Source organism: Phascolarctos cinereus, unplaced genomic scaffold, assembly GCF_003287225.1.
Source record: "Phascolarctos cinereus isolate Bilbo 61053 unplaced genomic scaffold, phaCin_HiC Scaffold_4;HRSCAF=312, whole genome shotgun sequence".
Taxonomy (NCBI): domain Eukaryota; kingdom Metazoa; phylum Chordata; class Mammalia; order Diprotodontia; family Phascolarctidae; genus Phascolarctos; species Phascolarctos cinereus.
In genome coordinates this window covers 135,647,469-135,674,272 of record NW_027555847.1, presented here as the reverse complement: position 1 = coordinate 135,674,272, position 26,804 = coordinate 135,647,469, and the positions used below count along the sequence as shown (strand labels likewise).

Genomic DNA, 26,804 nt, shown 5'->3' with positions numbered 1-26,804 from the left:
AGCCGCGTACTGTACCCAAGCAAGTCTGAAGACCCCTCTGTTGCTTTCTTGACACCCGCCTGGATTGCTTCTCTACCTGGATCCTTTCTGCTTCTCCAAGTCCTCAAAATCCTTCAGGGCCCAATCGATCTTACCGGGCCTCAACAATCACTCTCTTTTCTGATCTCTCACGATAATCATGTAAGGAATACATGTGGGTAGTGTTTCTGCAGGAAAGCTGAGACTGAGATAATTTCCAGTTGGCTTTATTGACAGCACATCCCAGATTATATGGTTAGTGAGTGTGAGAAATACATACTTATCACTAGGATTATGGAGCATGAAAAAGGGAGACAGGTCAGAAATGGTCACTAGTGAGAGTTAATGAAGGGTAAGCTAGGTAGTGTAGTGGTATTCAGGAAGACCTGAGTTCGAACTCAAACACTTACTATCTGTATGATCCTTAGTAAATCACTTGACCTTTCTCTCGTCCTGAATTTCCTCATCTGTAAAATGGGGATAATTATCTAGTGCCTACTTCACAGGGTTGTGGTGAGGATCAAAAGAGCCAACTTGTAAGTGTACTTTGAAAACCTTAACATGCTATATAAATGCTAGCTATTATTATTTTTATTATCTTGGGTAAGATAATAATTTTTTATTATTATTTTATTAAAGATAATTTTATTATCTTGGGCAGTAATCTTTCTGACCTCAGTTTCTTTCTCTGTAAAATGGGGACAACAATATTCTCTGGGTCATGGGATTTACATACATAATGATAATTCTCCACCAGAGGGCACTGAGAATAACCGCCCACACTGCCGGTTCCTACCAGGGCAATGGTTTGCCATTTACCTGTTATCTTGGCTCTCACCCTGGTTCTGCCTAGATTCAAATGTCTATGTTCAAAGGTGTGTCTGTCCACCAAACCAATCAATTGTTTCTGGACCCCACCCAGTCATTCCATTTCAACCTTTTCATTTACCTTTCTGAATCACCTTTACCAAGATCCTTGTTTCTAAAATTTTTATTGAGATCTTTTGTCTTTACATCTCCTTCATTTCCAGATATATCCTTCCCCCTCCCACACTCAGTGACTCATCCCTTGTAACAAAGAATAAAAGGAGGGGGAAAAAAGCAATTCCACAAAAAAAAAATTAAGAAGAAAAAAGCAATTCCGTAAAACTAACTAATACATCTACTATGTCTGACAGTGTATACAATTGTGTGTTCCACACTCATAGTTCGCCACCTCTCGGGATGCATCTTCTCATACTTCAAGATCATTATAGCCCTTTTAGAAAGCATTTATAAAAGAGTTGTTACCATACTCTACCTCAATAATTACAGAGGGCTCAGACTGAATCCACCAAGCGGAGATATGAACAAGGCCTAGACACCTCTGTTCAACCAATCAATCACTCAATGACAGTGAACTATTTAAACAAGTGGACAAAGATTAAAAGCCATCCGGTGAAATGGGATGCTGCTCAAAAAGTACATTAGGATTGGCTGTGAACACTTGGTCATGTTCTATGAGCCTGTATAATGATGCAAGCTAGTTGGGAATTATTGGGCACTTTCAAGTGCTGGACAGCAGTTCCAGCCAAGACCTTAAGAGGGAATTACTGAGGGAAACCAAAGAGTTTCTTTCCTCCCCTTTGACCTTGTAGACTTTGAAAGGTTAGAGGATTTGGACTTCAAAATGTATCCTGGCACATCTTTAGAATAATTAATAGCACATCGGAACAAGGAGAAACTAGATGCACTGAAGAGAGGCAGGTTCAGGACTCTACAAGGTCAAGATAACTTCATGAGGGCCCCACAAAAAAGGAGAAATAGATTTCCAGGAACTATGAGTTCCCTTTTCCTACATATACGTTAAGCTTGAACCCACTTTCCCCTAGACTCTATATACACTGGAGAGAGAATGTGCCCCAATTTGGGGATTGATTTTTTTACTGTTCTTATTAATACCCATTTTGAAAAGCTAAGCCTGACTGGCTAATTGATATTAATTGAGAATCAGTGGAGGAAGCACCCTGGTGATGGCTCATGAGCTATGTAATATTAAAGAACCCCCCTCAACCCCCCTGAGTTACCCCTAAAACACTGAGAGGCAAAATAGGTAGCTACCCTCTGGGGATTTAGCTTGCCAATGAGAATGGGGGTTTGGGAGAGCAGCCCCAGAGCCTGTGCTACACATTTAATCAGAAAGGTTAAAAAAAAAAGATAAATAAAGTCATCATATCAAAACACCCACCTCACATATCTCAGGCCATCATTAACCTTTAGCCCCTTGCTCCCAACCTCCCATGGAGCAGAAAGGGCAAAAGCTTGGAAAGTCAGTTCTCAGTGGTATCCAGAGAGGAACTGAACAAAGACAATTCCCTCATGAAGAGCTGCCATCACTTAGACTGTACTGATAAATACAGACTCTACATGCTGAATGTGGGAAATGCAGGGTGCTTTTTTGATGGCTGTCATGGCCCCTAACTTCCCAAGACTTGAGATCATCTGTATGCATCCATTGATATCTCCATCCCATCAAAGTTGGAACTAAAGAAAGTTGGACTAAAGAAAGGGAGCATCGCCTTGCTATCAGATTATTCCAACATCAAATGGCATGAGCGGGGTACAGGAGCTGGCTTGTTCTTTTTTTCTATCATTACTCTTTCCCAAACCTTGGGGTTCTTCCTTTCAGATTTCCCATGCCCACATCATTCTCTGGATGAAATCTGCATGTACGTGGTCTAAGTTTATCTGCCTTCATCACAGCTAACCAGGACAATGTAATCTGAGGATGAGAGGACCTGGGTTCAAATCCAGGTCTGATGCTTACTACTTATGTGATCTTGGGCAAGTCACTTTACTTCCTGGGTGTCAGTTTACTCCATATATAAAATAAGAAGGTTGGACTTGATGGCTCATGGGTCACCTCTAGCTCTATGATCTTCTGACATCCCTTGCCTCCTAAAGACTGAAAAAATAACATTTATTAAATCTACAGGCTGAAGAGCTAAGAGGTGACTCCTTCCTGAATGTTCATTTGGGAGAATTGACTTTGATTCACTTCTCCCATACCCCAAACCTTTTGTGTCCCTCCCCATGCCCAGGTGACAGTCAATGCGAATTCATGTTAATATTAACCTTAAAAACAACAGGGAAGGTTAACCTCTTGCTGTGTCTATATATGCAGTGAATTCCAAGCCCAGTAGAACATATTAAAACTCTTCTGGTTTGGATAATCCAGATCACGGCTCCCTTTCATCGGTGCAGATCATTGAAAGTGAACCATAGCAGCCTATCAGTGACTGATACTCCATGATATCGCCCTTCAGAGACCCTTAAAGGATGATGGAGCAAGATGGGAGCATCCTCTGACTGACAGAGGTCATAGAGAATGAACATGGGGTTGTCTTTCACTTACAATGGGCTGCCAGATCCCATTACATGCAAACCTGGGCCTCCAGGTTGGGCTGGATTCGCCCAAAGAAAGAGATGAAACTGTAATTCCTTCAAATGGAGTCATTTAAATTTATCCCCTAGAAAGGGACTAGATCTCACGTGTCTTAGAATCCAATGGCCTTATTTTACAGAGGAAGAAATAGGGCCTTAGAGGTCAAGTGAATTGTCCAAAGTCATACAGCTAGTAAATGAGAAGGCCTAGGTCTTCCAAAGACATTATTCCAGAGGTTTTTAACCTTTTTTGTCTCACGGATGTCTTTGGCTGTCCAGCAAAGCCTATGGACCCCTTCCTGGAATAACATCCTTAAATGCATAAAAGAAAATACATAGGATTATAAAGTAAGCAAATTATGTTGAAATATTGATAATAGTATAACTGATAAGTTCAAGAACTCCTGCACTCTTCCATATTGGTCCTGGAGGGAACTATGCAGAAGAATGGGCTGGACAGGGGACAGTGAGGGCTCAGAGCAAGAAGCAGATCGGGGCCTTGAGTGACAAGTCAGAATAGAGTTTAGCAACATGTACAACCCAGAAACCAGACGGGGCAACTGATAGACCTAAGACCAAAGGATCAGCAAAACAAAGAGAATAGGAGAGCAGAAGAGGAAAAGAAAGAGAAAGAAAGGTTTTATGAGAAGGAGCTCAGGGAGCAACAGCATTGTACCTTTCTACTCCACCAGCCTCGAAGGGGTGTAAACCTCTACAAGACACCTGCCGACTCTGCTTCCTCTAACCCCTTCTCCATATGTGTAAAGGCTTGTGGGTTGGGGATGTGGTCAAGGTCAGGAATGAAACCAGTACAGTTCCTTCCTCACCCCTTGCTCTGACACACTGGGAGTGGTGAAAGAGACAAGACCTTAAACGAAAGGAATAAACCATCCATTTGTTTGTCTCTATATCCCCAATGCCAGTGCCTTGACCCCAGTAGGTGCTTCATGAAAGTTGAGTTGGATTGAACAATTAGCTGAGGAAGGAAGACTCAGGGCTTAGAGTTGGGAACAAGATCACTGACCCCAAGTTGGGATGCAGGGACTTGCTGAAACTTTGGTCCATTTTGCTAAGAATTTAGTGCTACGCACACCGGCATAAGAAAGGTCTATCAAGCTGAACTCATTTGAATTAGTTTTGAGAAGAGTAGAAAGGAGTTGGGCCCAGGATGCCAACTGGATGGATTTCAGGGATGGAGAGGGGCCCTCATACTCCACTTTAGGAGACAGTAGGGAGGTGAGGGAATGTTCATAGGTGCAGAAACTTATGGACCCTGGAGAGCTGACCAAGCTTTGCTGGACTCCTGGTGTCTGACCCCATTGCCACCTAAAAATTGACATTTTTACCCAGGAGTCCTCTGTGCTGGCTAGGCAGGGACACCTGAATGTTGGTGGGCCCTTGGAAGGAGATTAGGGAATCACTGACCCATGCTGGCCATTGGGCCCTGCAGCTCTCCAGCAGGTGCCAAGGCCTGGGGCATCTCACTGCCACTCAGGGTGCAGTAATCACTATTGCTGGGGAAGCAGTTCTCCAGAGTCTGGTCCACTTGCTTCAGAGAAATGGGAGGGCATCTCATAGCTAATGAACTAGCCTGGTTGGCTCCAGGGAAGTCTGGTTGGCCCTCAGCATCACCACTATCACCATGCCTGTCTATCACCACCCCAGGCAGCCGCCAAGTCTCCAGTTCTTCAACACTGAGGTACTTAGACTCTGAGTCCTGCTGGGTTGCCTCCTGAGGGGGTCCTCTGGGCTTGCAGGCATCCTCCTCTTCCATGACATCTACCCTCTTGGGCCTCATTGGGAAGCAGGTGAGCTGAGAAATCGAATCCTGGAATATGAGTCCCAAGAGCTCATCTCTGGTCAAGACCCTCCTTTCCACGGCCCCCTGCCTTCTGAGCTGGGGACCAAGGAGGTCAGATCTGGCCCACGTCTGAAACACAAGCAGAAACATCTGAATGGAGGGGTGAGGTTCCCCTAGGCCAAACTGGATCATGCACCAATCAGTCACACAAATGCCAAACCATGTTCTAAAGCTCCCACCAAACCGACTTTCGCTCATTCATTTTAACACACACTGTCCATGTGTACTTCCTGATTCCATGGCTTTGCTAATGTCCTCCCTTTGCTCTCCACTCCTGATGAGTGAAATCCTTCAAGCACTGGCCCCAATCTTACGTTTTCTTCCTTGTCCACCCCTCCATCCCCACCAGTTAAGAGGTGTCCTCTCTCTTGGACTCTGAGCATTTCTTTTAATCAACCAACATGCATTTAAGGAACTACTCTCTGCTTGACACCATGCTAAGACTGGGGATACAAAGACAAAATGAAACAGTTCCTACCTTCAGGAAGCTTACATCCTACAAGCGGAGACGTGGGTACATGGGAAAGTATATGCAAAATAAATACAAGGTAGTTGGGGAGGGAGCATTAGTGGGGAAAATCAGGCAAGATTTCATGTAGAAGATGCTTCTTGAGCTGAGTCTTGAAGGAAATAAAGATTTCTTATCTGTCACTGATTGTACAATACCTAGTACTGCTGGTTATGAGTCACCATACACATATCACAAGCGCTAGACTGTGGCAGATCCTCAATGGTAAAGACAATGGCCTATTCTTCTCTGACACCCACACCCACACACATATGTGCACGTACACACACACACAAGAGACTTCTTAAAGATGAGGAAGATAGAATTCGAAGGTAATTTTTGTGGATAAATAAAAAGATCTGGGGGCCTCAGTGGAAGAGGACAGGCTTAATGTGAAAGAAGCGTGATATGGCTCCCAAGAAGCTAGTAGGAAAAAAAGAAGCTAATAGGATCTTAGCCTGCATTAAAAGAAGTATAGTGTCTAGCTAGAATGGAAAGGTGATAGTCATCCTGTCTCCTGCCCTGATCAGACCATGTCTAGAGTATTGGTGTTCAGTTTCTCCCTTGACAACCTGGAGGAAGGCCATCAGAACAGTGAGATCTGAAACCATACCATGTGGGGATTGGTTGAAGGTCTGAGAATATTTAGCTTTGAGAAAGAAGCCTAGTAGGAAGATAGTTTATGTGGGGAAAAAAAAGGCAGGGGGCCTCTGGGAAAGAGAAAGACAAGATCAATGTGAATAAGCAGTGTAATAGGAGGTAGAAGGAAGTGGTTCATGAAGGCACTGAGAGGGCAGGATGCCCTGACAGCTAAAATGGTGCTCTCCTGTGGAAAAAATGTTGGGTCCCACATATCTCAGCCCAAAAGTCTAATGGGATGCCTTAAGAGGTAGTGAGTTCCCCATCACTGGAAGTCTTCAAACAGATGCCGGGTAATGCCTTGTCAGGAATGTTGTTAGGAGGAAGTGATTCTTGGGTTGGACTAACTAAGGAACCTTTGAGATTCTTTCCAACTCTCAGCTTCTGCATGGCATCCAGGTGCTGTCTTCAAGTATTTAGGGAGCTGTCATGTGGGGAAAACAATCAGACTCACTCTGCTTGGCAGAGCAAACAATCAGAGGACAGATCTAGAGGTATTAACTTGCAGACACAGAGTTTAGGTCGATACAAGGAAAATCCTCCTAACAGGGCTCTCCAAGAGTACAGTGGGCTGCATCATGAGGTGGTGAGTTTCCCATCATCAGAGGTTATCAATTAGAGGATGGATGACCACCGTTGGAGATATTATACAGGGTAGTTCTGCTCAGGTACCAGTTGGACCAGATGGCTTTCAGACGTCCCTTCTAGGGGGCAGCTAGGTAGTGTAGTAGGATAGAGCACCGGTTCTGGAGTCAGGAAGACCCAAGTTCAAATCCAGCTTCAGACACCTACTAACTGTGTGACCCTGGGCAAGTTACTTCACCTCTGGCAGTTCCCTTGTCTGTAAAATGGAGATGATAACCCTTCCAGGGTTGTTATGAGGAGCAAATGAGACATTTATAAAGTACTTTACAAACTTTAAAGTACTATATGAATTCTAACTATTATTACTATTGGCATTATTATCCCCATTTATGGGTGAGAAAACTGAGGATCAGAGAAGTGACCAGTCCATGGTCCTAAGGGTCCATTGGGTTTCCCAATGATCTTTCCATTATCTAACGCCACCAATAAGGAAGAGAGGCACGAGAGGCCCATCAAGAACCCTGGGAACAATGTCTGTCTAGGCCATGGGGGATGGGTGGAGGCATAGGTTTCCCAGATTACCTGAAAGTTTCCATTATGTACAGTGTAGAGGGGCCTGAAGAAAGCTGCAGGTGAGGGCACATTCTGGTAGAAGGTTTTCTTCACTCTGGAGGGTGGCAGAGAAATGGCAAGAAAGATCAGTGAGGGCAAGGGGTACTGGGAATACTAGGGAGAGCTGGGGTGGGATGAGGCAAAACCCAAAAGGGGAGGAAGGGGCCAGAGGGACAAGGAGAGGCAAGGAATCCTTGAAGAATTTGAGAGTCAGAAAGGAGCTCAGAGGTTATCTAATCCAACCCATGCCTGACCAAGAATCCCCACCACCACAACCCTGCAAATCATTATCCAACCTCTGTTTGAAGTCTTCTAGTGATGGGGAATTCACTACCTCTGAAGGCAGGCAGTCCATTGGACTTTTGGACTTATATGTGTGGGATACCAGGGTCGCATAGATAGTAAGGATCAAAGGCAGGATTTGAACCCAGGCTTTTTGTCTCCCAAACCAGCATTATTTCTATTACACTACACAGCAGAGCCCTAACTGAGGGAGAATTCCTGGGACTTTGCCATAGGTCTCCAACAATAAGGAGATTTGCTTCCTTTCTGTGGCAGACTTATTCCCCCTCCTCTGCCTCTTTCCACAAATCGTCCCTACTTGATTGCACAGAACTGGGATTCGTTTGGTGGGGAGGAGAACGTAGACTCCTCACCGTCTGAATTCCCAGCTATGGCTCTGACTTCCATCTTAGAACTCCAATCTCCTAATTGATGGAATGTCAAGATTCTCCTTCCCCAAGAATATCTGTGGCAGGAGGCCTGGGAAGGGACAGGTAGACAGTCTGCTGTCAATAGTCTCCCAAGTGAGGGGCAGGAAAGTGGGGTGGGCTGGACATTCTTATAGACTGTGATTGGGAAAGCTAGACCCAGTCTCCTCTGGGATCCTCTACCTGGGAAATAGCTTGAAAAGGATGTAAGGGAGGCTGATCAGGAAAAGGAAGATGGCGAAAATGATGATCGTGCTGATGGGGCCTTCTTGGGGTAGGGAAGTGATACCTGGAAGACAGCAAACCACCAATCCATTAGCACTGTCAGGTGATCTTCTGGGAAAATGATCCTTCCCCCCAAGGCCAGTAAAATGAACAGATGAATCCAAGAACTGAAGCCTCAGATGGCGATGGCCAGATATCTTATTATAAATAAAGTCATCTTAGCAACACCATTGAACGTAGCGAAAAGCGTCTTGGACTTGAAATTTAGGGACCTGGGTTCAAGCACTGCCATAAGTAGGGCAGGAGAACTGAGGCTTTCCCCCAGAGCATTGACAGCATTTTCAGCAGTTTATAAATAACAACAGCTAACATTTGTATAGTGTTTACTATACCATGTTAATCACTTTACAAATATTATCTCATTTCACTCTCACAACAACCCTGGGAGGTAGGTGTTGTTATTATCCCCATTTTATAGATGAACTCACGGAGGTGAAATGACATGACCAGAGTCACACAGCTAACAAGTGTCTGAGGCTGGATTTGAGTCTTTCTGACTCCAGACCCAGCACCGGTGCACCACCTAACTCTGAATCTGCCACTTACTAGCCATGTGTCTTATATTTCCCTTTAGATTCAGTTTTCTCATCTATAAAATGGGAATAATAAAACTTACAATACCAACCTCACAGGGGTATTGTGAAAATCCAATGAAATAACATGCAAAGAATTTTGTAATGGTAAAATAATATATAAAATGCGAGCTATCATTATTATAGAGTTATTTTTGTAACTTTGGGCAAATCAACTTAACTTTTAAGCCTCTTGGGAGTTCCAATCTTATAGTAAGCACTTTGGGTAACAATGAAACATAATACAGTTTCATTTTTTTTTCCCTCAAGGAGTTTTTAGTCTACCTTTGCTATCTATCTTACATAATTAAGTGAAATAGCATATTTGGAAAATGCTTTGGAAAGTATAACATAGAGAATTAGCACTGGCACAGCAAAGTCCCTGATGTATGAATATTTGACTTGCTGTCATCTCTTAGATTGGTAAGGAGGTTGGGGAAGGAGTATCTTAACTCCTTTGAAACAGCATTATTTTCAACTACTGTACTTTTCATTGCAAAAAGACATAGAATGTTTCAGTTTTATTAGGGGTTAAACAGGCATTTCTAGGGTAGCCCACCCACCATGAATAATGTGCTCAAAAAATGAACTTATTGCCTTTCCCCAAAAGTATCACCCATCCCTTAATGTCTCTATTTATGTTGAGGATACTACCATACTCACAGTCCCTCAGGCTTAAAATTAGAGATCTATCTTGGATTCTTCTCTTTTAACCCCTATAGCCAATCCTTGGCCAAAACTTGTCTATTCTACTCCCACAATAACTCTTGAATCAGTCTCTTTTTTTGTAAATTAATTTATTTTTAGTTTTCAACAATCACTTCCATACACTTTTGAGTTTTACATTTTTCTCCCCCTCTATCCTCACCTCCCTTCCCAAGATGGCGTGCAATCTGATATAGGCTCTACATATACATTCCTATTAAACATATTTTCACATTAGTCATGTTGTAAGTAAGAATTAGAACCAACAGGAGGAACCACCATACAGAGGAAACAAAATAAAACAGAAGGGAAAAAAAGAGCAAATAGCATGCTTTGATCTGCGTTCAAACTCCATAGTTTTTTCTCTGGATATGGATAGCATTTTCCATCATGAGACTTTTGGAGATGTCTTAGATCTTTGTATTGCTCAGAAGAGCTAAGTCTATCAAAGTTATTCATTGCACAACATGGCTGTTACTGTGTATGATGTTCTCCTGGTTCTGCTCACTTCACTCAGCATCAGTCCATACAAGTCTTCCCAGGTTTTTCTGAAGTCCACCTGCTTATCATTTTTCAGACTACTTTTTTTTTAAGCTAGGCAATGGGGTTAAGTGACTTGCCCAGGGTCACACAGCTAGTAAGTGTTATGTGTCTGAGGCCGAATTTGAACTCAGGACCTCCTGAAATAGAGCTGGTGTTCTATCCACTGCGCCACCTAGCTGCCTCCTGCTTGTCATTTCTTACAGCACAATAGTATTCCATTATATTCATATACCACAATGTGTTCAGCCATTCCCCAATTGATATGCATGCCCTCAATTTCCAATTCTTTGCCACCACAGAAAGAGCTGCTATAAATATCTGTGTACATGTGGGTCCTTTTCCCATTTTTATGATCTCTTTGGGATACAGCCCAGAAGTAGTATCGCTGGATCAAAGGGTATGCACATTTTTATAGCCCTTTGGGCATAGTTCCAATTGCTCTCCAAAATGGTTGGATCATTTCACAACTCCACAAATAATGCATTAGTGTTCCAATTTTCCCACATCTCCAACATTTCTCATTTTCCTGTTTTGTCATCTTGGCCAATCTGATAGGTGTGACATGGTACCTCAGAGTTATTTTGATTTGCATTTCTCTAATCAATACTGATTTAGAGCATTTTTTCATGTGACTATAGATGGCTTTAATTTCTTCATCTGAAAACTGCCTGTTTATATCCTTTGACTATTTATCAATTGGAGAATGACTTACATTCTTATAGATTTGACTCAGAAATAAGGCCCTTATCAGAGATACTGGTTGTAAAAATTTTTCCCCCAGTTTTCTGCTTCTCTCCTAATCTTGGTTGCATTGGCTTTGTTTGTGCAAAAACTTTTCAATTTTAATATAATCAAAATTACCCATTTTGCATTTCATAATGTTCCCTATTTCCTGTTTGGTCATAAATTCTTCTGTTCTCATAAATCTGACCGGTGAACTCTTCCTTGTTCTCCCAGTTTGCTCATAATATCAGTCTTTATATCTAAGTCATGAACTCATTTTGGAATCGTCTCTTTCTTTCTACTCTCACCACAACTGTCCCGGTTCAGACTCTCATTCCCTTTTCCCTAGACTATCACAATAATCTCCAAAGTGGTCTCTCCGCCCTCCAGTCTATGTCTTGATCAAACTCATCTGTCATACATCTTCAAAGCTAATACGTCACTATAATCATGTCACTCAACTGAAAAACCTTTAATTCCCCCATTACCACCCCTACCAAATAAAAGGTAAATTCCTGATCCTAGCACTCCCCACTTGTTTTTTGCAAGGCAGTTGGGTTTAAGTGATTTGCCCAGGGTCACACAGCTAGTGTCAAGTCTCTGGTCTGAGACCAGATTTGAACTTAGGTCCTCCTGACTCCAAGGCTGGTACTCTACTCACTGCACCATCTAGCTGCCCCTATCCTAGTACACCTAATGAAAGCCCTCCATCATCTGGCTACAACTACCTTTCCAGCCCTTTTCATACTACTGGTCCACTTCAAACAATCAGCAAGTGCTTATTCAAGCACCTTTTATGTAATGGGTATGCTACTAGATGCTACAATTACATAAATCAAACAATTCCTTGCATGAAACTTGCAAAGAGATTACATTCTCATAGGGGAGATAATAGTATGTTGTATATATAAAAGTATATAGCACAAATATAAACTTTGCAGGGGAACACTAACAGATGGAGGGCATCAGGAAAGGTGTCATACAAAAGATGATGCTTGAGTTACATCTTAAAGAGAGAGAGGATCTCTATGAGACAGAGGAAAGGAGCTAGTACACTCCAGGCGAGTAGCACAGCCAGTACAAATAGGAGATGGAGGGTCGTGCATGAGGGACAAAGAAGGTCAGTTTGGCTGGATTGTAGGGTGTGGAAAGAGGAGTAAAGTCCAATGAGGTCGAAAAGATAGGTTGAGACCATTTGTTATAGGTTTCAAAAGCTGAAAAGAAGAGTTTATACTTTAAACTAAGGGCAATAAGAAATCTCTGGAGTTGATTGAATAAGGAAATTATTATGTTCAGATCTATGCTTAAGGAAAATTATTTTGGCAGCAGCTTGTAGATTGGACTAGAGTGGGGAGAGACAAGGCAGAGAGACCAAAGAGGAGGCTGTTGCAATTTTCTAGGCAGGAGGTGATGGACACATGAACCAAGGTGGAACTTGTGTGAGTAAAGAGAAGGGGTCAATTGGGAGAAATGTTGTGGCGGTAGAAACAGCAATGTAAGTGGGGTCAAGGAGAATGAGGACAGTGATGATATCCAGGTTACAAATTTGGGAGATTGGAAGGATGGTTGGAAGAGGGATACGTTTGGAAGGAAAGATAATGAGTTTTGTTTTGGACGTATTGAGTCTGAGATGTATCTGGTTTGCAACGTCCAATAGGCAGTGGGTGGTAAGGGGCCTTTGCTCTGGCTGTCCCCCACATCTAGAACGCTATGTCTTCTCCTACCTACCTCTTAGCATTAAGATTCAGTTCAAATGCTACCTTCTGCAGGAGGCCTTTCCTGGTCCCTACAGACACTAGTGCCTTCCCCACTAAAGTTATCATGTATCTATTCTGTGTATCTAATATATAATGATTTATGTACCTCTTGTTTCTCCCATTACATTTTTAATGTCTTCAATGCAAAGTCTGGGTCCTGCCTCTCAAAGTATCCTCAGCATTTAATAAGTAGTTATTGCTGAATTGAATTGATAATACTCTTTCTATGGGGAAAGGTGTATGAGGAAACAGGGAGATTTGGAGAGGGTAAAATGAGGGTGAAAAAGACTTTTGGAGAACAGCCCCTTGATAAATTGGAGACTTCCAATGAATTGAACCCAATAAATATTTCTAAAATGCCTACTGTGTGCAACACACTGCGCTAGGCACCGAAGATACAAAAGTAAAAAAGACTTGTGCTCAAAGATCTCACAACCTAGCAGCAAAGATACAATATGAGAGAAAGTACAGTGTGATGGGGGCACAGAAGTGATCCAAAGTGATCTAGGAACATTGGAGAAGGGAAGGATCGGGAAGACAATAGGGGATCAGGGAATGAGGTAGTGGCTAAGCTGGGTCTTGAAGGAAAGGAAGGATCTGAATAGACAGAGACAAAATGGGAGGGTATACCAGGCATGTGAGACCATCTGCAGGAATGCAATGAAGGTGGGAGAATATGAGATGAGATGAAGAACAGCTAGTAAGACATAAGAAGTCATAAAACTTAAGAAATCATGAAAATTACAAAATTTATAAAATTACAAAAATCATAAGTTATAAAATCATAAAAAAGAAAAAAAATAAGAAATTGTAAAACACCTGAAAGGTACTGATGTGAAATAAGATTCAAGAAGTAGCAAGACAGTGGGAATCCTTAAGTGCCAGGCTGTGGAATTTATATTTTATGCTTTAGGAAACAGAGAACTCCTGAAGATTTTTGAACAGGGGAGTGATATGGTCATACCTGTGCACAAGGAAGATCGTTTTGGCAGCTCTGTGAAGGATAGGTTGGATGGGGGAGAGAATGGGGTGGGGCAGGACAGAAAAAGCAGGTAGGATGCCATTACAATAATAACAGTAAGATGAGAAGTGATGCAGACTCAGACTAGGGTGGTGGAAGGGTATGTGGTGAGGATGCAAATGCAAGAGATGTTATGGAAACAGGCTTGAAAGGAGTTGCTAAGAGACGGGGACGGAGAGGGAAGAGTCAAAGATGACTCAGGTTTCAAACCCAGGTGATTAGAGGGATGGTGGTACCACCAATAGAAATGGGTGAGTCAGGAGGAAGGGCATGCATAGGCGGGGAGATGTTGAGATCAGTTTGGGGCATAAAAAATTTGATCTCCTGATATTTTATGCATTTTGTAGTTATTTGGAATGAGATTTCCCTTTTTATTATCATTTCTTATGTTTTGTTATTATATACATAATAAGTTTGAGGTGCTAGTGGAGTATCTAGGTGGTTATGTCCAGCAGACAATTAGAGATCGGGTTTAGAGCTCTGGGGAGAATTTGCATGGAGGTGGTAGTTGAAGCCATGGAAGTGGATGATGTCACCATGTTAAAAAAGAGTAGAGAGAGAAGAGGGCTGAGGGCAGAGAGGCAGGAGAAGGATGGGGAACAGCAAAAGAGATCACCTGTAGTCAGAGAAGTCAAGAGAGGAAAAATTCCCCAGAAGCAGGGTGTACTGCAGAAAGAAAAGCTAGGGTGGATGAGGATTGAGAAAAAGCAATCCGGTGTTTGGCGATTAAGGCTTGCCTGTGTTATCCCAGGCAGCTGGGCAGCTCACTGGGTATAGCACTGAACCTGGGGTCAGGAAGACCTGAGTTCAAATATGACCTCAGATACTTCCTAGCTGTGTCTGGATAAGCCTCTTTCCCTCTGTCTGCCTCTGCTTCCTCATCTCTAAAATGGGGATAATAATAGCACCTACCTCCTAGAGTCGTTGCGCTGATAAAAAGAGGTCACACTTTTAAAGTGCAAACCTTGAAGTGCTATATAAATGCCAGCTGTTATTATTATTATTATTACTAGAGTATCTAGCAAAGTGCAGACATCTAGCAAAGTAAGAATCTCTTGAGTCTGCACTTATCTCTAGAGTTCTCCATGAGAATGGGCTATTTTTTTTTTTGGAAGGGAGAGGAAGACATGCCTCCATGGAGATGAGAGAATAGAAGTTCAGGAGCCACAGATTTCCCCCTTATTATGCCAGCTTGTCAGAGGGAGGAGATGCAATATCTGTACCACACAGTTAAACACAAACCACTTACTGTCTTACGTTATCATCTTAATTCGATTTGTGATCTTGTGTAAGGCATTTTGTCTCTCTCTCTCTCTGGGCCTCAATTTCCTCATCTGTAAAAGGGAGATAATATCGGAGTGATCTGTATGGGTTCTCAGGATTGCCATGGTTATAAAATGAGGTCATGTATGTGAATGTATGTGAATCACAAAGTACTTTGTAAATGTTCGGCTGATATTCCTTGCAGGTTGCCTTGTCTCACAAATCAGAGAATGCTAATGCTGGGCATTTGTATGATTTTCCAAAGCACGTTCATTTTCATAATCTCTTTCAATGGTTACAACAGCCCTTTGAGGGAAGTTGGGCAGAGGTTGTGATCCCCATTTTACAGATGAAGAAACTGACATTCAGAGAAGTTAAATGACTTGCTAAGGACCATATGGGGCAGTGGATAGAGTACTGGGCTTGGAATCAGGAAGATTCAACTTCTTGAGTTCAAATCCGGCCTCAGACATTTACTAGCTGTGCGACCCTGGGCAAGTCACTTAACCCTGTTTGCCTTAGTTTCTTCATCTGTAAAATGAGCTGGAGAAGGAAATGGCAAACTAATCCAGTATCTCTGCTAAGAAAAGCCCAAATGGGGTCATAACTGAAAACAATTGAATAACAGCAAGAAGAAGAAGAACCATATGGCTAAAAAGTAAACTAGGACGAGAACCCAGAACCTCTGGCTCCACTATACCGTATGGATCCCCAGCCTTAGATGGGGAGGTTTGGCTTTGAGGTGCTACATGGACATATCCAACATGTCTTCTGATTCTTGTCTCCCCAGCACACTCTAGCATATTGTTGGACATTGTCGGTGCTCAGGAAAGACTTGCCAAGTTGAATGGAAACAATTTGAATTGAACTGAATGGGAGAACAAATGAGTGCAGAGACCTAAAAGGGTTTTGGATTTGGAACCAGGGAATTGGGTTCAAATCCCAATTCTACTATTGGCTGTATTGTTGTTCAGTCATTTCTGACTCTTCATGACCCCATTTGGGGTCTTCTCGGCAAAGACACCGGAGTGGTTTGCCATTTCCTTTTCTAGATCATTTTACAGATGAGGAAACTGAGGCAGGCAGGGTTGAGTGACTTGCCCAGGGTCACACAGCTAGGAAGTGTCTGAGGCCAGATTTGAGCTCAGGAAGATGAGTCTTCTGATTCCCAGTCCAGTGCTTTGTGCACTACGGCGCCACCTAGCTGCCCCATTTAGCTGTGCAGCTTTAGCAAATCACTTAATTCTTTCTGGGCCTTGGTTTACCCCTCTCTAATAAAATGAAAGGACTGAACTAAATGATCTTAAAGGTCCCTTGGAATGTAGTCCATGATCCCATTAATTGAAATTCTCAGGGCCTTCCTTCTTTGGACTATTTCAAATTTGTGTAATCTATCGCTTGTTTCTACATAGTGGTTTTTTGTTGTCTCCCTCATTAGGTGGTGAGCTCCTTGAGGGCAGGGACTGTCTTTTACCTTTCTTTATATCCCATCTCCTTTAGCATAGTACCTGGCACACAGTAGGTGCTTGATAAATTCTTATTGAGCGACTGAATAACTGGATCTTCCCTTCCCAAGCTCAAATAGTTGATAGGCTGGAGTCACAGCCCAGGCTTTCTCCACCTCAGGCCCCAGAAAACCTGCTCCCCTCCCCCTGCCCCTGGAAGGCTCTCCCCACCCAGAAGGCAAAAATGAGAAGCCAAGGCTTCAGTCTTCAGGTGGACCTAGAGACAGATCAATACCCCTAGAGTTAGGGCTGCTCATGGAGGTGCTCCAGGGCTTTTACTCTATGGGCCTCATCTACCGGTCTGTCCAGTCCGTTGCCTTTGTATCCTGGAGAGTTCCAAGGCCCCACCTCCCCAGCTTGCAGTCAGCCCCTGACACCTACTCCTGGCTGTATGCCATGGCATAACGAGCAGCTCTCAGGGGCTTCTGAGCAAATCCTCCTCCCTCCAATTATCTTCTGTTCCTGGCGTCTCCCTCCTCCCTCTACCCAATTCCCCTGTCTCCTTAAATTGCCCTTTTCTTAAACAGGAGAATGATAATAATAATAAACAATAGCTCACACAAACATAGGACTTTGCAAAGCATTTTCTTCCTAACAACCTGCTCAGCAAGTAATGCAAATATTATTGTTCCTGTATTTCAGATGGGGAAACTGAAACTCAGAAAATTTAAAGGACTTACCAGGGTCATAGAACTACAAAGTGTTGGATTTGGGAGTCTAACCATGGTCTCTGACGACTAGTCTAGGAGAGGCAACATGGGGTGTTGGGGCACTGGATTTGGAATGGAGAAGACATGGGTTCAAGTCTCACCTCAGATACTTATTAGGTGTGAGACACTAGACAAGTTATTTAACTGTGCCTCAGTTTCCTCATCTGTAAAATGAGGTTGTAAAACACCACGTAAGGTTCTCAATTTTTCAAACTGAGCTAATGAACTTCTGGCAAGATTTTGTCTTGGGCCAAGACTTGAATAAGTTCTATTTTGACACAATGAAGCACTCATGGTCTTTTAAGATCTAGCAGTTGCGTTACTTAAGCATCAGCTCAAAAATACATCATGAGCGTGGGCTCCTCACAGTCTCCCATTGCCTGTAAAGATGCTCTCAGTAACCATATGTGGAGGCAGCCAAATGGAGCCACTGATTCATTCCATCAGTCTAAAGTAGGGGTGCGGAACCTGCAGCCTTGAGGCCCTCTAGGCTCTCAAGTGCAGCCCTTTGACTGAATCTGAACTTCACAGAACAAATCCTTTTATTAAGGATTGAACTCTAAGGATTTCGTGAGAGACAGCTCTTTGTGTCTACAAGCCCCACAGAGAGGCCATTCTCCTACAGCAGGTGACCAACCACCCGGCCAAGGGCCCGTGCTTATGCCCCGGCTCATACACCTGGTGGGCAGAGGGGCCCAGAGTGGTCCTTATCAGCCAAGGCCAGCTGCTGTGCTCAAGTCAACTGTCAGCCTGTTGCAGCCTTGAACCAGAGTCAGCACTAAACAGGGCATTTCTCAGGGCTCTCTGCAGAGTGAGCTTTTGCTGCCTCCACTACCACCCGCAGCCAGAAATGCACACAAACCCATTCCCGAGCTCTGACCCACCCAGAATATCTGGGGAGTTAGAGCCTTCAGCAGAGTTGAGGCCCAGCCAAAGCCAAGCCCTCTTAGAAATCAGGTCGGGAAACATGAAGAGATGAGAGTGAATCATAGTTCTAACAAGAATGCTCCCTTCTGCAACTTGTGGGCAGTACCAACAGCTACAGTTTCAGGGGCAGCTAGGTGGCACAGTGGATAGAGGACCAGCCTTGAAGTCAGGAAGACCTGAGTTCAAATCTGGCCTCGGACCAAACACTTGACACTTACTAGCTGTGTGACCCTGGGCAAGTCACTTAACCCCAATTGCCAAGAAAAGAAAAGAAAAGAAAAGAAAAGAAAAGAAAAGAAAAGAAAAGAAAAGAAAAGAAAAGAAAAGAAAAGAAAAGAAAAGAAAAGAAAAGAAAAGAAAAGAAAAGAAAAGAAAAGGAACAAGGAGAAAAAAGGACAAGGAAAGGGAAAAAGTGCAGTGAGAACAGCTACAGTTTCTTGTAGGTACTGGCTGAGAACATAGCAACTAGCAGCCCCACATGGAGAACCAAAGAACTTGGTTGGGTGAGGGTCCAGTGGTTGTTACACATGGCAGTGTAAACTGATAAACTGACCTCTGTGGCTTGTGGTCTAGGGGAAAGAGCATGGGATTTGGAGTCAGAGACCATAGGTTTGAACTGTGGCTATGCTCTCCTGCTAACTATGGGGCCTTGAGCAAGTCACCCCACTCTCTGTGCCTCAGTTCGTCTCCCTGTAAAATGAGAGGATTGGGCTAAATGATCCCAGCTCCAAATTTTAAAATCCCAACTCTGTAGAAACAGGATCTAGAGAGGGTAGTGAAGAGTGAATCTGAAGTAAGGAGACCTGAGTGGTTTACCCATGATTCCAAAAGGCTGATGATAAAGCATGCTACCCACCTTTTTCTTTTTTGGCTAGGCAATTGTGGTTAAGTGACTTACCCAGGGTCACACAGCTAGTAAGTGTTATGTGTCTGAGGCTGGATTTGAACTCAGGTCCTCCTGAATCCAGGGCTGGTACTCTATCTACTGTACCACCTACCTACCCCCGCTACTCACCTCTTGACAGAGAAGTGATGAACTCAAGATACAGGAGGAAACACATTTTGGGACATAGCCAATGCAGGAATGTGTTTGGCTTGACTATGCCTGTTTGCTGCTGCTGTTCAGTTGTCTTAGTCATGCACAACTCTTCATGACCCCATTTGGGGTTTCCTTGGCAGAGACATTGCAGTGGTTTGCCATTTCCTTCTCCAGCTCATTTGACAGATGAGGAAACTGAGGCAAACAGGGTTAAGTGACTTGCCCAGGGTCACACAGCTTGTAAGTGTCTGAGGGCCAGATTTGCACTCAGATCTTCCCTGACTCCAGGCCCAGCACTCTATCCACTGTGCCACCTAGCTGCCCATGTTTGTTCCAAGAGTTTATTTTTTTTCAAGGTGGGGAGGGGATATGGAAGGGAGAGAAAATACATGCTTGTTAATTTGAAAAAAAAAATTGAATTTTAAAAAAGATCTGAGTGTAAGTTCTGGCTCTGATACTACCTACAGGTTGACTGGTTGATTGGATCACCTCAGGCAAGTCCTTTCGCGGTCATGAGCCCCAGTTTGTTCATCTCTAACATGGGTAAGGGGGGACAGGAGGTGGACTAAGTAATGTCGAGGCTACCTTCTAGCTCTAACACCGCCACTCCTACTTTCCTAGTTTCAGTTCCCTTCTCCAAAAAATGGGGATGGTGCTTTTATCATCAAGCCCGTAGGATTACGGTGAGGTTCCCCCAACTGCTAGCTAATGACCTCTCAGATGATCTGCCATCCATCTATTTAGCTCATCTGCACCTAGTAGGTTTACGTGTTGTCTCCTCCATTAGAACGTGAGCTCCTTGAAGGCAGAGACTGTTTTGGCCTTCATTGTATACCCCAGTGCTTAGCACAGGCGCTTAATAAATGTTTGTTGCCTGACAAAATAATGTGTAAACCATTAAAAAGTGCTGGTGTTATTATTATTCTGGGTATGAGCCTTGTGCTTCTGGCTATTTTAGTCCAGCCTGCCATAAGGAATGATGCCTGTGCATCCCTTGGTTTTGATGAAAGAGCAAGCCTGGCAGTGCCCTGAGGCCAGACCATAAACACTGAGAAGCAGCTGGGTATAGTGGAAAGGACATTATTCTCAGTCAAGATCTCAGTCCTGAGATTTGATTTGGCACAGCTCAAGATCAGAGCACTGGACCTGGATTCCACAACCAGCCTCTAATAAGGACTAGCTGGGAGACTCTGGGCAAGTCCCTTAATCTCTGCCTGAGTCACTCTCCTCATCTGTAAAATGAGGGTGATAACAGCACCTACCTCCCAGGTTTGCTGTGAGGATGAGATATTTGTAAAGCATTTTGCAATGTAAAAGCATCATTAAAATGCTAGCTGTGTGACCTTGGACAAGTCACTTAAAATCTGTGGATCTCACTCTGTAAAATTCTAAGTCCTATGACTTTATTGTAAACAGGGGGACACCCCCTTCCCTAATCTGCTGAGCCAGAGCCTGTGTGTACTATCCCCATGGAGCCAGAGTGCACATGCCCACCATGCAAAGCGCCCCAGGCCATCAGAGCAGGGGGTTCCCTGATCGCCCTGTGTACACTTAGATGAGACCACCTTCCAGTAAGGTGGCCCAGGCTGTGGCCTTCCCGGGAGAGATGGACAGGTAAGGTGTGGGGGGGGGAAGGGGTGTTGTTGATCTGTCCTCCATGAACACAAAGCTGACTTCCATAATCACCAAACTTTTGCTGAGGATTTACACGTATGCTGGACACTAATTTGCCATGTTCAAGATGCTGAAAATTGGTAAAAACAAAAGGAAGTGAATGGCTTTGGGTACCTTGCTATAACTGTCTCTGAACAGAATACCCAGATCTGTCCTACTTGTGGTCCTAGAAGTTTCCTAACTTGAAACTCTAAGGCATCAGTACAAGGGAGGAGAAACCATACAACCTTATAGTTGAGATCACCCCATTTTACAGATCGGAAAATTGGCGCTCTGAGGGAAGTGACTTGCCCAAGGTAAAGTCAGTGGCAAGGCTTGGAAAGTAATCTAGCTCTTCCTAGTGTCCATCAAGGCAAGGGTCACGTGCCATCCTAGACAAGAAGACTTTCCTGTTCTCATTAATCCTCAGCAAGTTTTCATGTATACACTTACCTGTTTACATGTTATATCCTTCTCCCTCCATTAGAATGTAAGCTCCTGGAAGGAAGGGACTGTTTTTCTATTTTGTCTTTCTATGCACAGCACCTAGCACAACACCTTCCATACAGTAGGTACTTAATAAGTGCATGTTGAAAGACAGTTCCAAAGGACTTATGATAAAAAATGCTATCCACCTCCAGAGAAAGAATATGAATACAAATTGAAAGAATCATACTTTTTTTACTTTTTTTCTGGGTTTTTTTGGGGGGATTCTATATTCTCTTTTGCAAAATGGCTAATATGGAAATATGTTTTGTGTAACTATACATGTATTATCTATATCAAAGTGCTTGCCTTCTCAAGGAGGGAGAAGGGAGAAGAGGGAAGGAGGGAATTTTGAACTCAAAAATTATTTTTTTTAAATGTTAAGAGGGCAGCTAGGTGGCTCAGTGAGTAGAGCACAAGTCCTAGAGTCAGGAGGACCTGAGTTCAAATCTAGACTCTGACACTTACTAGCTGTGTGACCCTGGGCAAGTCACTTAACCCTGATTACCTCACCACCAAAAAATGTTAAAAATTGTTTTTACATGCAATTGAGAAAAAATAAAATAAAACCATTCTAGTCTATTCTTTTTTATTTTTATTTAGGCAATTGGGGTTAAGTGACTTGCCCAGAGTCACACAGTTAGTGAGTGTTATATACCTGAGGTCGCATTTGAACTCAGGTCCTCCTGACTTCGGGGCCGGTGCTCTATCCACTGCGCCACCTAGCTGCCCCCCAAATAAAAACATTCTTAAAAAAATAAGTTCTTGGATTCTGAAACTTGGATTCTGACTCTGTCTCTTTCACCAACATGACCATGCCCCTACCCCTACAGCCAGGGAAAGCTGGGGAGCTTAGGCACAAGGACTTTGTCCCTCTCTGAGTGGGTGAAAGGAGTTCTATTCTTCTCTGGTGAATGCAGGACCTGCACCAGGAAGTTTATGAGAAAACAGAAGCTCTCCCTGTTCCCACTGGTTAGAAGGGAGACTCAGCAGCTCTCCCAGAGAGCTGGAAGCCTCCCAGGACAGCAATAGCAGCTCACCTACCTAGAGAGCTGGGAGACTGGAACTGCAGGACTGGACTCCACTCACTCCATTGGCTCCTATAGCTGAAAACGTCTTCCTCATCACCCAGGGGTTCACCTACTTCCTGCGAGCCTAGGCGACAGCGCAGCTGGGCCTCATAGGTCAAGCCAGGACCAAACTCGAAGCTTTCAATGGTGGCCGAGGTTACCCCCGCAATGTGATCTTTATGTCTTGCCCGCTGTGGGGGATTCATATACATGTCAACAGGCAGATCTGAAGCTCAAGGCAGAAAGCCTGGATCCTGGGCCTCCACAAGCCCCCATAACCCCCCCCAGGCCCAGTCTGTATGGAATGTGAGTATCTCCCAGACCATTCCTGCCTTATAGCAATCATAGTCTTGGCCTCCTGGGCCTTTGTGTCAGGATGTCTGTCTTGGGTCAGCAGCCTTTAGACAGCAGGGGGCTGGGGCCATGCCCACTTCTCTGCGTCAGGTACCATGCAGTTTGGGTGCTGAAGAAAGGCTTAGGGGGAAGGAAGAGTGGGAATGAGGATGCTGATATTAGGGTTGGTCTAGCAGGCTAGAGAGGCTAGGAAAGACTGCTTATGTCAGAGACACCCCCACCCAAAAGGCTCCCCAAGCTGGGGAAATTGGGGGATGCTGACACGTCTAGGTCAGCATCCTTACCTCCCAGGCTTCCCCAGGCTGCCTCAAGGCCAGTTCATAGCTGAGGGACCTGTACAGCTCTTCGATTGGAGGGTTCCAGGAAATGATGCAGCCTCTAGAGCTGACATTGCTCTGCAGGTTGGAGGGAGGATCGAGCTTGACTGGAACAGAAAGAACCCAGCTGAATCTGGGCCTGGGATCTGAAGGCTGCCTGTGGCCGCGTCTGACTATTTGGTTGGGAAGGGGAAACTGAGCAGGGGTAGGCAGGCCCTTTTCAGATAAGGAGTATGTCCCCCATCCAGTCCCACCTTCCAAAAGCCCTGCAGGGACAGAGGGTGCCAGATAGGAGACTGGGATCAAAGAGTCGGCAAGTAGGGAAGGAACTGAGCAGGAAAATGCTGGTCAGTGCCCTTTGTGCAGATTTTAAGGAAAGGAGGCTCTAAGGCTTCCATTGGTGATGTGATCCCTTCATTGTAGAAGTTTTTGATTTTCCTATATCTAACTGAAATCCTTCCTGTTGCCGATCATACTGATTCTCTCTTGTCCGATCCCTCCGTGGACACTGAAGTAGTGGCTCCTGGTCATCCAGCAGAGCCACCTCCATAACGGAAGGGCCTAGAAGAGGGTCATGCTCCCTCATTCCGCTGACAAGTTGTTAATCACTTCCCACCATTCCCAAGGTACATACAACTGTGTCTGCTCTAGACTCTAAAACTTGAGCTCCTGTCTGATTCTGAACAGAGACCCTAGACTTGCTCCTAACTCTAAGTCTTTCTTTGCAAAATGAAGCAGGACAGGTAGAGACACTGGGTGATAAGAAAGCCCCCTGGCATCTTCCTAAACTCAAAGGATGTGAACATAAAGCATCAAGGCTAAGAGGCTGTAATGTGGCTCTTTCAAGGAGCATAAGCCCATCTTCCTTGGATCTAGCCACCCACTGACATGTTGGACATATCAGTGCTTTGTGTTTCTTTGGGATTGGGTTTGGTTTTTTGTTTGTTTGAGACCAGGTCTTCTTATCTCAGCCAAGCACAGTTGCTGCTTATGGCCTGATCCCAGAGCTGATAATTATGGAAGCTTTAACCTGCTCTATTTTTCCATTCTGGGCTGGTTCATATTTCCTCAGACAATCTGGCCATCCACTTCTAGGGATTTACCTTTTTTTTTTTTTTTGGCTAGGCAATGGGATTAAGTGACTTGCCCAAAGCCACACAGATACTAAGTGTTATGTGTCTGAGGTCAGATTTGAACTTAGGACCTCCTGATTCCAGGGTTGGTGCTCTACCCATTGCGCCACCTAGCTGCCCCTGGGATTTACCTTTTTAAAGCTGGATTTAGTGTCAACATCCAATCAACTTTAGCCCTACTCTCAGAACTCCCAAACTCGGGCTATCTACAGCCTCAGCCTCCCCCAGTAATGTGCTACCACACTCAGCAACTAACACATCACTGTTCCTGAAGGCTAGAAAATTTCCTTGCCTGGAATACCCAGTACTCCTACTCCTATCCTTCTGATCCTGGGGTAAGATAGCACTCACTGTTCTGCCTGGGCAGATAGTTGGGGTCCAACAGATACACCAGGTCCACTCCAGATATGCTGCCATGGAAACTGATGGTGAACTCATCAAATACTGTCAGTATTCTGTTTAGTGGGAGTTCTAGTGCAGGTACCCATCTGGAGGATGCAGCTGTAGTTTTCATGTGGTTCCAAGTTGCTACATAGCACAAGCATGGAAGGAGTGGGCTAGTTAGATGTAAGAGGGATATTACCTCAACAGAATTACAGATGTCCCTGGATTCTTCATCTTTGATTCTAGGATGTAGGCCTTTCCCTTACAACCCCTCCTCTCTACCTCCACCAAACCTATGAGTCCCCAAGGTCTACTTCTTCCAAAAAATGTTCCCTGATACTCCAGCCTATGCTGATCTCCTCTTCTGACCTTCAATTAAAAGGGATATAAAAAATAAATGAGACATGGTTCCTGCCCTCAAGAAGATTAAAGTCTTAAAGGAGAGGGAAATGTGACATGGATGTGAATAACTATAATACAAGTTACCATATGATAAGGGTCATAAAAGAGGGACAAGAAAAAGTGCTGTGAGAATGCAGGAGATGGAGAGATCAATGAATTGATTTAGAAGGGTGCTTAGATACAATCCAGTACAACTCCATCTTGCAAATGAGAAAATTGAGGCCTAGAAGAAGTGACCTGTCCAAGGTCATGCAGGTAGGAAATAGTAGAGCCAGAATTCAAACCCTTCTCCTTTGATAACACTCCACTGCCTGGAGAAAGTAGCATTAGAGCTGGGCTTTACATATATACATATATGCATATATACGTACACAAATACACACCCAGAAATCATGACCTAGCACGAAGCATGTAGTAGGTGCTCAGTAAAGACTTGCTGATTCGCTGGCTGGTAACATTTACTAACCAAGCCAAGTTAGCCAAGTTAGGAGCTGTCCTTAATGGCCCTGGATCTGTCCTAGGATCCTAGGAGGGAGAAAGTATCCTCCCCTTCTAAATGCTCCCTAAAACCGGTGCCCAGGCCAATAAGTCAATATTCCCCAAGGTCAAGGCTAGAACTCTCCCCCCTTCTATGGGCCTGGTTAGGCCTTACCTGGTGAAGAGGAGCTGATGGACTCTGTCTTGTCTTGGCAGGGTGATAGTCCAACTACAATGGATTGTAGTTATGTAATTATTGAGGCAGGTCAAGGCTCCAGGTTGCTGAGCTGCAGTAGAGAGGGAGCAGAAAGAGTATTTGGTCTTTACCTGGTGTCTTAGTCTCTCTGACACTCCTTCATTGGCCTCCAGGGGTAGGAGAGGGTCCTATTTGCCTGAGATTCAGTTCTGAGATAGGAGCCCTGGGGAGCTATATGATGGGGAAGAAATTCCTCCCTCCACCCTCAAAGCCTGAAGAGTACCAGGCAACCAAGGGCTCAATCCAGTTAGAGCCAGGCCATGGAGGAAGGATTCTAGAAAATGCCACAGTTTCCTGTGGAATGGAGGATGGGATAAAAGGAAGATGGGAGGAAGGGCTCTAAGGGGTAACCTTTAGCTTCCAGAGGCAGCAGCACCTGAGTGCAAATTAGATCACCCCACCCCACCCCAGCTCCTCACCTCCTCTTTCCCCTCCACTAAGGGACACCACACAGAACCAGGTGAAAAGCTGTACACTGCAGGCTCTCTTCCCAGAAATGCCCATGGAACATGGCCCTGAAACAGAAACAACTGTTTCAACTCAATGAACATTTATCAGGCATTTCCCTGAGTGCAAGGAACTGTCCTTGGTTCTGAAGGCTATTAAGATGAAAAAGGAAACAACCATTGTCCTCCGGAGTTTACAATCTAATAGGAGGACTAAATGTACACAGAGAAAGGGAATGAAAGATAGAAGGTGATGGGGGAAAGGATATAGATGAACAAACTGCCCTGGGAAAATATGAGGAGGGAAGAGAGACTCTGAGCTGGGAAGATGAAGGAAGGCTTCATGGAGGAGTTGGCACCTGAGCTGAGTCTTGCAGGAAGAGAGAGTTTAGAACTGGCAGAAATGAGGAGAGCGTGGTA

The 26,804-nt window shown here is 44.2% G+C and overlaps 1 protein-coding gene across 1 annotated transcript; it reads right to left on the bottom strand.

Annotated features, from left to right (window-relative positions):
- Nucleotides 1-993: 993 nt before the first annotated feature.
- Nucleotides 994-26,447, bottom strand: LOC110221831 (interleukin-9 receptor-like). Its single transcript, XM_078152622.1, has 7 exons — nucleotides 26,358-26,447; nucleotides 25,858-25,969; nucleotides 24,771-24,947; nucleotides 23,254-23,393; nucleotides 22,590-22,806; nucleotides 8,540-8,645; nucleotides 994-7,701 (listed from the first exon to the last, which is right to left on the bottom strand). Exons 3-7 carry the CDS (start codon nucleotides 24,931-24,933, stop codon nucleotides 7,422-7,424), a joined length of 906 nt encoding a protein of 301 aa, XP_078008748.1. The 5' UTR covers nucleotides 24,934-24,947; nucleotides 25,858-25,969; nucleotides 26,358-26,447; the 3' UTR covers nucleotides 994-7,421.
- Between the last annotated feature and the right edge of the window lie 357 nt (nucleotides 26,448-26,804).

What these genes read in the sequence shown, in the direction of transcription:
- LOC110221831 (XM_078152622.1), bottom strand. Translation starts at nt 24,933, where the DNA reads ATGAAAACTACAGCTGCATCCTCCAGATGGGTACCTGCACTAGAACTC. An exon ending in CTATCTGCCCAGGCAGAACA is followed by an intron (nt 23,394 to 24,770) that starts GTGAGTGCTATC and finishes TTTCTGTTCCAG; the next exon opens with TCAAGCTCGATCCTCCCTCC. An exon ending in CTTTTCAAGCTATTTCCCAG is followed by an intron (nt 7,702 to 8,539) that starts GTAGAGGATCCC and finishes GCCACCCTCCAG; the next exon opens with AGTGAAGAAAACCTTCTACC.